At 42.1% G+C, this 12,089-nt stretch overlaps 1 protein-coding gene across 1 annotated transcript in view; it reads left to right on the plus strand.

Annotated features, from left to right (window-relative positions):
* Nucleotides 1-12,089, plus strand: part of LOC113016994 (multidrug resistance-associated protein 4-like) — a 49,578-nt gene that overhangs the window by 18,769 nt on the left and 18,720 nt on the right. The window contains exons 9-14 of the mRNA XM_026160249.1: nucleotides 1,499-1,603; nucleotides 1,763-1,852; nucleotides 2,015-2,206; nucleotides 4,940-5,034; nucleotides 5,460-5,546; nucleotides 6,392-6,488. Coding sequence (XP_026016034.1) covers nucleotides 1,499-1,603; nucleotides 1,763-1,852; nucleotides 2,015-2,206; nucleotides 4,940-5,034; nucleotides 5,460-5,546; nucleotides 6,392-6,488 — 666 coding nt within the window. The remainder of the gene's footprint in view (nucleotides 1-1,498; nucleotides 1,604-1,762; nucleotides 1,853-2,014; nucleotides 2,207-4,939; nucleotides 5,035-5,459; nucleotides 5,547-6,391; nucleotides 6,489-12,089) is intronic.

A 12,089-nucleotide genomic window follows, 5' to 3' on the forward strand; every position in this document is an offset into this window, starting at 1 on the left:
CCCCTCCCCCATAGCTTCACCTGCAGGCAATGACAAGATGAAAGCGGAAAATCTCCGTTAGCGAGTTACCGCGGATCGCCCCGTGTGTGGGGCTGGACGGTGTCAACGTGTTAGCGAGCTAACCGCGCTAACGAGCTAATCTGTCAAATGTTTTCATATGACTTTGCTAAGCTACGGAGCTGCACCGCTTGATGGATTGTCGGAGGATTACGGCTACCGAGGAGGAGCCTCGCGGAGTGATACGTACCGTGTGTGTATAAGGACCACAAATGGCACCTGTTCAGAGACGTGGTGCAGCTGTGAAATCTGTCTTTGTTATTATGCTCAGCGTCTATTAGTTTACATTTTGACTGCACAATTGTGAGCTTTTTGTTATGCACAAAAACAACATTGTTTTCTTTTATTTATGGACCATGATTATTTAATAAATGCTGATAATTTATTTTTGAGTAATTTCTTCATGTACATCTACGCTGTATGTAAATAAAAGTGCCTGTGTGACATCTGGGACACAGTGTGACTAGAACTCTCTTTTTGTTCTTAACTTAAAACTTAAAACTTTAAAAAAAATATCGAGATATATATCTTATATCGCCATCCAGCTAAAAAATATCGAGATATGAATTTTGGGTCATATCGCCCAGCCCTACTTGTAACAGTAAGGTCTGTTGACTTGTTGGAGACGTGCCCAGTACAGTTTCAGTGCAGGTTTAGAATCAGAATACTTTATTGATCCCTAGGGGAAATTATTTTTTGTTACAGTGCTCCATTATAAACAAACATTAACAAAGACAGACAATACACTAACTAAGAATAGCACAATATATACAGGCATATATATACATAAAAGTCACTTATTAATAAATAGCTGAAAAAGAGCATGTGCAAGAAGGGTGTAGCTGTTGCAGTAAACAGTGTGTTAAGTGGATGAGGTGTACAGGGAGATGGCCACAGGCAGGAATGATTTCCTGTGTCATTCAGTGGTGCTTTTTGGTAATCTCAGTCTCTCACTGAACGTGCTCGTGTGTTTAAAGTCATTGTCTCTCGCCATGCAGCTTTTGAACAGTTAAAGCCAGCAGAATGTAGCAGTGCTTCTGAAAGTCTGGTTCTGCTTTCAATGAACAGACTCATAAAAGCAGATAAAGGCTTTAGTATTTGCTCATTACATTACTCCTTTAATGTTCAGTCCGGGACTGCTGTTCTCACACAGCATCATCTCAATGGTTCATCTGTGTAAAACAAAGTTCTTCCTCATTTTAAATTTTCTGCCCCTAAACTCGAGTTCAGATTTAAATGGAATTTTCATTGGCATCACTGTCAGTTGTATAATATTACAAATAATTTACCAGATCACTGTAGTAAAAGGCTACTCTTTAAACATGTGGCACCTTGGTGCTGTTGTGTAACACTGCATTGGGAAATGATCATGGGAGCGATTTGACTGTCATGGCTGTGTTAGATCTCATCACTATTGCACTTCTCTCTTTCTGTGGTAAAGGAGTTCTTGACACTGGATGAGATCAGGAAAAACACAGTTGCTCTGCCGCAGGATGAGAAGGATGCTGCTGTGGAGATTCAGGATCTGACTTGCTACTGGGACAAGGTTGGATACATGTCACTTGCTGCTCTAACCAATCAGAAGACCTCAATTTAACTGAGTGCACACTTGCCCTTTGGCTACACTTTGTTTTGTTCATAGTAACTCTAAACAGCAGACTTTTAAAATGTTTTTTCTGATGTAAGATTTTTATTCTCTTTGCAGAGTTTGGATGCTGTATCTCTCCAGAGCATCTCACTCACACTCAGCTCGAATCAGCTGTTGGCTGTAATTGGACCGGTGGGAGCTGGAAAGGTAAGACATCTACTCGTGTTGCTGTGTAATCTATTTTCTTTGTCTTACTCATGCCATACGTGCTGTTATATAAAGCACTTTGAGTACTCAAAGTAGAAAAACGCTATATAAAAACCAGTCCATTTACCACATCTGTGCTTTACCTTCTACCATCACTATCAGTCATCCCTGCTGAGCTCCATCCTGGGCGAACTTCCAGCTGAAAAAGGGGTGCTGAGAGTCAAAGGACAGTTGACCTACGCAGCCCAGCAGCCATGGGTCTTCCCTGGAACAATTCGCAGCAACATCCTTTTTGGAAAAGAGCTGAACCCCCAGAAGTACGAGAGAGTCATCAGAGCCTGTGCTCTAAAGAGGGTGAGAGATTTGCATTTGCAGTTCACAAAGTACTCAATCATTGTTATGTGCATGATTGAGCCTTTAGAAACAGAGAAAAGGGTGATGAATAACTCCAAAGTTGCACTAGATCTTGTTTTGTTGTTTTGTTTTTTTTCAGTGAAATCAGGTCCCGAAGCAACTACACTTTCCTCTGTTTGAGGAGTCTAATACTAATTCAATGTGAAAACACATTTGATGACTTTACTTTGTCAAAAGCAGCGTTGGTATGCATCACCTGTGCCAGCGTGTGTCACGCCCTTTCTCTTGCACCGACTCTGTTCCTGTGTGGTGCTGCTAGTACGTTCCCTCTTCATTGTCAGGAGCAGAGATGGGCAGTAACATGTTACTGTAATCAGATTACCTTTTTCAAGTAACGAGTAATGTAACGGATTACTATTGCAAAACCGGTAATTAGATTACCGTTGTTTAAATATTAAACAAATTTCTTCCAGTCAGAGAATGTTGAATATAATTAAATTTTTGCTTGATGCATAAAGTTAAAAGATTAAAACTAATAAAACAAGTTTAAAAAAGATACTTTTCCATTTGATTACATTTTGTATGATGGATTATGCAGAAAAAGTAGAATTGGGCTGAAAGATCTATCGCTTTATCAGGTTTTTTCAGGTTTTTTTCAGGTTGAAAATCGTGTTTTTAAAAATTAACTAAGTACCTAAGTAATTAATTACTTTTGAAAATAAGTAATCGGTAAAGTAACGGGATTACCTTTTTGGGGAAGTAATCAGTAATTAGTTACTGATTACTTTTTTCAAGTAACTTGACCAACACTGGTCAGGGGTATGAAAATACTTTGGTGTCATGTTTGTTGGAAAGGGAGGATTTGTGTTTCAGGATTAGTGAAACTTCACCCAGTCTGTTGATCACGAAGGTCTCAATAAATGAGATGGGACCTGTGTTTGTTTGACTCTGTGATACTGCAGAATAATGAGACAGGAAAAGTTTTCTAAGCTTTATTAGACAGATGACTTCCTGTGTCAGCAGCAGCGTTTTTCTTAATGTTCCTTAAAAGAAACCAGCTGCTGTCACCTTTATGTGAGTCTTAACAGGCTGCTTTTGGCTGTATAACAATATGGTTTCAGGGTTTACTGGGGTTGAAAAGCAAGATTTAGCTGCAGGTTGATCACATAAATTCACTCGATCTGCTGTGTTATAACAACTTCCTTGGCAGAGGTAATATTTTTGGTAGTGTTTACGGACAGAGTGACGCACATGCTAACACATAGTTCAAAGTTTTGAGTGAATACTGAGTGGGGTCATCTTTTTCATGTGCAGGCTATATCCTCACAGTTAAACTGGGCTTGATTGGAGTCAGTTTGGCAATAGCACTCTGATGGCAGAATGTTGTCGTCTCTCTGCAGTCAGTCAGAAAATTTGCCTACTGTTAAGTGAGCTGGGACTTCTTGTTCCTAGTAATCCTAGAGTATTTTCCTTCCATCCAGGATCTTCTCATTATCCAGATAAAATATGGTGTCAGTGTATCACCAAACCCAAGGTCACCAATCTGCTGAGAAAGATGGCAACATAGATTTTTGGATGAGTGAGTGTGTAGACTGTAGACAGTCTAGAAACAAGCTGACTTGGTTCTGTTCATAAAGCTACTGAAAATAATGAGCCATAGATGGCAGCACTACTTTTTCTTACTATATGCTAATTGTAAGTGAATGGTACCGAGTGACTCGACTGCAGAGGTCTGAGTGCAGAGAGGATTGAGAGTCCAACTTTCGTCCTGTTGTATTCGTCTCAGCATTTCTCATCTTTGTTTTTATGATCACTTATTGCTTACTTTTATGTAGTTTTACAACAAGATTTGCATGTCTGCACTTTTGCAAATGACTGATATAACGGCTGCACTGCAGTGAGCCCTTGTTAATCTGCCTGCAGCAGAGGTTTCACATGCTGTGCTCAGTAGATGAGTTACTTGTGAGTCATGGTACTGTGCGCAATAAACAAAGTAAAACAAAAACAAATTCTGCTCTGACAAGAGCATCTTATCTAATCTGTGACTTGTAAAGGGCTAGAAATGATTTGATAGTCTCATGAATAGCTTTGTCATCAAGACGCTCAGTCACTCAATGTTCTGACTTAGTCATTGTGAAAGGTTAGGTATTTTACATTAGCGGGGTTACTGTTTAAACTGTTTGCTTTGTTTTCTTCTCATTTATACACACACTTGTACATTTGTATAAAACAAACGGGGCTAGTGTCGCTGTGTCATTCATCTTTGCACAAAGGTTGGGTGGCATTTTTATCATGGAGTCATCATATTATTGAATATCAAAAGGAATATTAATAATAATATTAAGGGTTTTTTTGTTTTTCAAATTGCAGTTGTGCCTTTGTGCTGGTAATTGTTGTACTCTGCAGCAACAACAAAGCCATAATAAGACAGGGCTGTCTTATTATGAAACTCCAGGCCTCAAGGGCCGGTGTCCTGCAGGTTTTAGATATCACCCTGGGTCTACACACCTGAATCGAACAACTAGTTCATTACCAGGCCTCTGGATAACTTCAAGACATGTTGAGGAGGTAATTTAGTCATTGAAATTAGCTGTGTTGGTTCAAGTAAACATCTAAAACCTGCAGGACACCGGCCCTCGAGGCCTGGAGTTGGACACCCCTGCAATAATACATGCTCTTCTTCCCATGGTACTGTATAGTGCAGTAATAAAACTCTGCTGCCCATACATCCAGGATCTGGAGCTACTCCCAGATGGAGACCAGACACTGATTGGGGACAGAGGAGCTACACTCAGCGGAGGACAGAAAGCGCGTGTCAACCTGGCCAGGTAGTTTGACAGAGAACCAGACTGCTTTATTGTGTTCACCCAGATATTCATGACTGCTGTTAGGTTGCACATTAGTTTTTGTTTTGCTAGTAGCAGTAAATGATACACATGAAATGTCAGCATAGATTTCCCTTTAGGCAGAAAAACTTTAAAGGAACAGGAATGGACAGGTTTTAAAGGAAGGTGCAGCAGACTGTTTCCTGGCAACACCTAAGATGGTATTGACACAGTAAATGCATGCACGAATGGATCGCGTTCTTTTAGTCGTCTTGAATTAAAGCACTCCGTGAGCCAAAAGTAATGATAATCAAAAAACAACAGAAGACCTTCTCACTTTTAGATGACGGTAAAAAGACATCTCATTGTTGCTATGAAGCCTGATGCTGCAGCTACTGTAAAAAAGGGATTCATGCTTTTGATTTCAGGGCTGTGTATCAGGATGCAGACATCTATATTCTGGATGACCCACTCAGTGCTGTGGATGCAGAGGTGGGGCGGCACCTCTTTGAACAGTGAGTGACTCAGTTAAAATCATTTCAGCATTTATGACTCAATCTGTCTGCAAAGAATGTGTGGTTGTTTTTGATGCACACATTTACAATAATGTGCAAAAGTCTTGCACAAGACTGGACAAGACTGGATATTTAGCTTCCATGGAGCCAGACTAAAGAGTAGTTCTGCAGGCTTTCTGGACGTTTTCTAAGTTTTCTTTGAGTGTTCTTTTGTGTCTACACATGATTATTTGGCAAAGAACAAAAAAACTTCAGGCAACCCTTGCTTTAAGAAGTGGCTTGGAATGGCTATATTGTTTAATCAAAATTCTGCAAAACAGGTTTCTGTCCTTGCTATTCATCCTTCTGTTAGCAGTCACATCACAGGTCAGGGGTGGGGTTAAGCCCCTTACTGGAAGAATACATCAAAGCTGGAAATCGTTCAGTGTCTCCTCCCCAGCAGGAGAAAGTTTCTATTCTTGTGCATGATGTAACACATGCACTTGTGTTTTTGGCTTTTGGCAGAAGTTTTAACCTGAGCGATGGATGTTTAGCAGTGCACCATTGTTTAATGTTGTTTTTATAGCTTTAGCACTGGACACAGTGCTTTGAAACAAAAATACATCAGAAGTGAAAACTGACAAAAGCTTTGCATGTGTTGGGCTAAGCCAGGAAGGGGTGCGGGACTACCAGTGTCAGGCAGACAATTGAACTTGACCCCAAACTTCCTGTTACACTCTTCCTCTTAGATAACATACAAACTTTTTAACTGTACTAAGGAAGGAGAAAATCCTTTGACAGTGTTTGACGTTTTTATGTGAAACTGAAACAAACTGGAATGAGAGGAAATGTTTTTCTTGTATCAGATGCATCTGTGGCTTGCTGAAGAACAAGCTTCGCATCCTGGTCACCCATCAGCTTCAGTACCTGAAGGCAGCTAACCAGATTGTTGTCCTGAAAGAGGTTAGTGCAGATGAAATCATCCCTGTGTACCAAACTTGTATCTGAGCACTGTGTTTACCTTCAGCTATTACATTTCAGCGCAAAAGACATGCTGTGGAATAGAGCCAGAGATTAGTAACAAGTGTGATTCGGTGCAAAGAGGTCTATTAACACATAGTGAGTGAGAAAGGTGACTAAAGAGAAATACTTAATGCATCATGGGAATCCTTAAGCAACCTATGTCTATTGCAGCATAACTAAGGGAGGATTCAGGGTCACCTGGTCCAGCCCTAACTATATGCTTTAGCAAAAAGGAAAGTTTTAAGCCTAATCTTAAAAGTAGAGATAGTGTCTGTCTCCCGAATCCAAACTGGAAGCTGGTTCCACAGAAGAGGGGCCTGAAAACTGAAGGCTCTGCCTCCCATTCTACTTTTAAATACTCTAGGAACAACAAGTAGGCCTGCAGTGTGACAGTGAAGTGCTCTAATGGGGTGATACTACAAGGTCATTAAGATAAGATGGGGCCTTGTATGTTAGGAGCAGTATTTTGAATTCAATTCTGGATAAAAGATTATTTCAGATTAATAAAAGGATTCATCTGAAATAATCACTATACTGCAAACACTGTGGATCAGCCTTGAATAGTCTTATAGAAGATTGCTCTGAACTTTTGTTTCTGAGTGTTCTCTGGCACCACCTTCAGGTCAGTTATCAGCTTTGCACACAAGATATTAGATCAGGGGTGTCAAACTCATTTTAGTTCAGGGGCCACATGGAGAAAAGTCTATTCTCAAGTGGGCCGTACTGGTAAAATCATTGTGTGTATATATAACTTAAAAACAACAACTTCAGATTGTTTTCTTTGTTTTAATACGATCAACATAAAAATAAAGCTAGAGCCTGTGGACCGTATGTTCAAAATAGTACAGGCACAACATAGCTATTAATCATAAAACATCTCAAGTTATTTGAAAATTCTGAGGACAAAGAACACACAAACACACAGTGCCTCAGTGATTCACAGAACTGATTCACAGATCACAGAACTATATCAGGGTGTCACTTCGCAGGCAGCAACGTAGATAAAAATAATGAAATCCTGTTCGCCAAACACGTACAAGAACCACAGAATAGGTTAAATATATAAATCAAATATAATCAATTAGAAACAGTCTCACATCAACATAAAAATATATAAACATAAAGCTGGAGCCTGAGGACAGTGTGTCCAAAAGCACAATATAGCTATTAATTACAAAACACCTCAAGTTATTTGAAAATTCTGAGGACAAAGAACACAGTGATTCACAGAAGTAAATCACAGATCACAGAAATACATCAGGGTGTCTCATGCAGCACTTTCAGTGGGGTTACATAGTTTATTTGACTTCTGATACCTGGCATCTTTTTGCTTTCACCAACTCATCAATATCAGGCTTCACATCCTGAGTGGCAGCTAACTTTAGGATGTGATTCAAGTGCCTGTGCGTGAGCCTTGAGCGCAGTTTTGTTTTATTTACGCTCATTACAGAGAAAACTTGCTCACAAAGATACGTGGTTCCGAACATGCACAACAGTTTTGCAGCGAGGGCTGTCAAGTTGGGGTAACCTGGCAAGAGATTCTGATAGAATGTGTTCAAGCCAACTGCGGCAAATTTGCCCTTCAAATCCGAGTCACACTGCAAGTCTATTATTTCAAGTTGGATCCTGACGGGCAGATCAAAGGGATTCACGGTGAACGGCGAGCAAAAAACTTTGAAGTCGTTCTCCAGTTCACCAAAAATCTGAAATCGTTGCTCAAACTCTAGTAACAGTCCCGTTATTTTATCTTTAAACCGCTTCATATCTGCCACATCTGTTCCGTTATTTGAGGTTAAGGATGTTATTTGACTGGAGGCATAACTCACAGACACACGAGACGCGCCATTACTCCAATGAGTGTCCTTTATTATTTTTCATCCCCCCCCACAACAACAACCCAGCAGAAACGTTCCTACCACTTAACATTTACCTGATACTACATCCCCCCCTACTAAATAGGATGTGATGCTGGAATATAACCAAGAAAACAGATTAGACCCGCACGCTTTAAAGTATACTATTACTATGTCCTTGTGCTTTATCTGGTAACAGCTTGTTTACTGAACTCGCTTGGTTTCAAACCAGACTACTCAGAATGTCCAAAAATAAACTCTCAAAGTATACAACTCTGAACACTAAGCATAAGTGCACATTTCTGAACTATTCGGTGCAGCTACAAACAACATGTTTAAACAGTGCAACCATTTGCTTTATTTCTCATTGTCTCTATGAGGGATGGGGTAGACTACCCAGCCCTCAGCCTGAGTGTGGGGATTATTCTGCCCCATTGCTCACTCAGTTCCAAGCCCTATGAGCAAACATAGTCTTTTAGGTATGCTGGAGGCCTCCTAGACCTGGGTTGGATTTGGCTCCCAGCTTTAGGAGTCTGCTGGCTGGCCTCCTGTGAGATAGTGTCTGGAACCGACACAATCTGTGCAGCTGGAACAGAGTTCTCAGGTGAAGCCTCTGGTGGATCGCCAGAAATCTCCGGTGCCCCAGGTGTCCATATAAGATGATAACGGTTTCTTCTCAGCGTGCCCTTTGCTGTCTCGATGATGTAGGACCTCGGTGAGCCTGCCATGGACACGACTGTCCCTCTAGTATCCATGTCTGAGAACCACACTTTGTCTCCAGGATTGAGCTGTAGCATATCATGTGCTCTGTGTCTGCGGTTGTAGTTTTGTCTTTGTTTTTGTCTGTACGATTGTTCTATAGCTTTGAGCTTGTCTGTGTCCGTACCTCTTGGATTTAGCTGTGATGGGATGACAGGAATAGTTGTCCTTATCCTTCTACCCATGAGAAGCTTCGTTGGGCTGTAGCCATTTGCCAATGGAATGGCCCGGTATGCCATAAGGGCGAGATAGGGATCGCCAGACTTTTTAAGAAGACTTTTGATGGTCCTGACTGCCCTCTCGGCCTCCCCATTGCTCTGAGGGAAGTGGGGACTGGATGTCTCATGGCTAAAACCCCATTCTTGTGCAAATCTTTTGAAGGAATCAGGCGAAAACTGAGGTCCATTATCAGAGCGAACTTGCTCTGGTATGCCATGACGTGCAAAGATTGATTTACAGTGCTCGATCACTGCCTCTGATGTTGTAGATGTCAGTTTGGCAACTTCGAAGAATCTGGAAAAGTAATCCACAATGACCAGGTACTGTTTATTCTCAATCTGGAACGGATCAGTTCCCACCATGGCCCACGGTCTTTGTGGGAACTCGGTAGGTAGCATGGTTTCTTTGTGGTTAGTCCGCTCACGGCAGCAAGTGTCACAGGTCCCAATCACTTTTATCAGCTCACTGCTCAGGCCTGGCCACCAAACAGATTGTTTAGCTCTCTCTCTGCATTTCGTTATTCCTAGGTGTCCCTCATGTAGTTTAGACAGAATGTCTGCTCTGAGTGATGTGGGAATCACTATTCTGCTCTGATAAAGAAGCAAACCATTGTGGACTGTGAGGTCACCTGAAAACGGCAGATAAGGCTGGAAAACCCTTTCAATGGAGTACTTATCTGGCCATCCTTCCACACAGAACTTCTTCAGCTGGCTTAGAATGCTGTCCTGATGTGTCTGGATTTCTCTGAGTCGTGGCTCTGTGGCTGGCAGGCTTGCTATGACGGACTCCACATACAAGTTGATTTCTTCCTCCGACAAACCCTCAGTTGTGTCACATACAGGAGCTTTGGACAGTACATCTGCTGTTGCAATGTCTCTACCAGGAACATGAGATATGGTATAAGAGAACCTCATCAATCGCATGCGTAGATGTTGTATACGAGGTGGAAGCTCGTCCAGGCCCTTGGAGCCAAGCAACGAGACCAGAGGTTTGTGGCATGTAAGACTGCTTTCTTCCATTTGCGCAACATCTCTAAAATTAGAAATATCCTGTCTCAGAGTGACGCTGAAAAACTAGTTCATGCATTTATTACTTCCAGGCTGGACTACTGTAATTCATTATTATCAGGATGTCCAAAAAACTCGCTGAAAAGCCTTCAACTAATCCAAAATGCTGCAGCAAGAGTCCTGACAGGGACTAGAAAGAGAGAGCATATTTCTCCTGTTTTGGCTTCCCTTCATTGGCTTCCTGTTAAATCCAGAATTGAATTCAAAATCCTGCTCCTCACATACAAGGTCTTAAATAATCAGGCCCCATCTTATCTTAATGACCTTGTAGTACCATATCACCCTATTAGAGCACTTCGCTCTCGCTCTGCAGGCCTACTTGTTGTTCCTAGAGTATTTAAAAGTAGAATGGGAGGCAGAGCCTTCAGTTTTCAGGCCCCTCTTCTGTGGAACCAGCTTCCAGTTTGGATTCGGGAGACAGACACTATCTCTACTTTTAAGATTAGGCTTAAAACTTTCCTTTTTGCTAAAGCATATAGTTAGGGCTGGACCAGGTGACCCTGAATCCTCCCTTAGTTATGCTGCAATAGATGTAGGCTGCCGGGGGATTCCCATGATGCATTGAGTTTTTCCTTTCCAGTCACCTTTCTCACTCACTATGTATTAATAGACCTCTCTGCATTGAATCATATCTGTTATTAACCTCTGTCTCTCTTCCACAGCATGTCTTTATCCTGTCTTCCTTCTCTCACCCCGGTCGCAGCAGATGGCCGCCCCTCCCTGAGCCTGGTTCTGCCGGAGGTTTCTTCCTGTTAAAAGGGAGTTTTTCCTTCCCACTGTCGCCAAAGTGCTTGCTCATAGGGGGTCATATGATTGTTGGGTTTTTCTCTGTATCTATGAAGCGCCTTGAGGCAACTTTTGTTGTGATTTGGCGCTATATAAATAAAATTGAATTGAAAATTGAATTGAATTGGTCTGTTTCAATGTGGAATGTCTTCCCAATTAGGAACTCTGCAAACCTCTCACAGGCCCATGTTGAAGCGAGGGCCTCCTTCTCAATTTGAGCATATCGCTGCTCAGTCGCGCTGAGAGCTTTTGAAGCGTATGCTACTGGTTTCCACCCTAGATCGGCGTGCCGCTGGAGAAGCACTGCTCCCAAGCCATACGAAGATGAATCAGCTGATACGCACGTTTCAGCATTTGGATCATACAGAGCAAACCCTGGGGGTGTTGTCAGTTCTTTTTTTGATGCCGTCGAAAGCCTGCTGCTGCTGTGGCCCCCATGACCACAGGTTGGACTTCTTCAGCAGATCTCTTAGGGGGCACGTTTTTTCCGCCAGGTGAGGAAGAAACTTTCCTAGGTGATTCACCATGCCCAGGAAGCGTCTCACCTCACTTATGTTGCTGGGCTCATCCATGGAACTCACGGCATGCACCTTGTCAGGATCTGCGCTAACCCCCGATCCCTCAATGACCTGCCCCAGGAACTTTATCCTGTTCTTGTAGAACTCACACTTGTCGTTCAATGTTACTCCAGCCTCCTGCAGTCGAACCAGTGCTTTTCGAAGTCTCTCATCATGCTCTCCTTGTGACGTCCCCCAGATGAGCACATCATCCATCTGGCAGAGGACTCCTTCTAAGCCCTCAAGAATGCGTGCCATCCGTTTCTGGAAGTGTTCTGGGGCTGATGAGATTCCAAAGCA

The sequence above is a fragment of the Astatotilapia calliptera genome, chromosome 23 (assembly GCF_900246225.1).
Source record: "Astatotilapia calliptera chromosome 23, fAstCal1.2, whole genome shotgun sequence".
NCBI lineage: Eukaryota > Metazoa > Chordata > Actinopteri > Cichliformes > Cichlidae > Astatotilapia > Astatotilapia calliptera.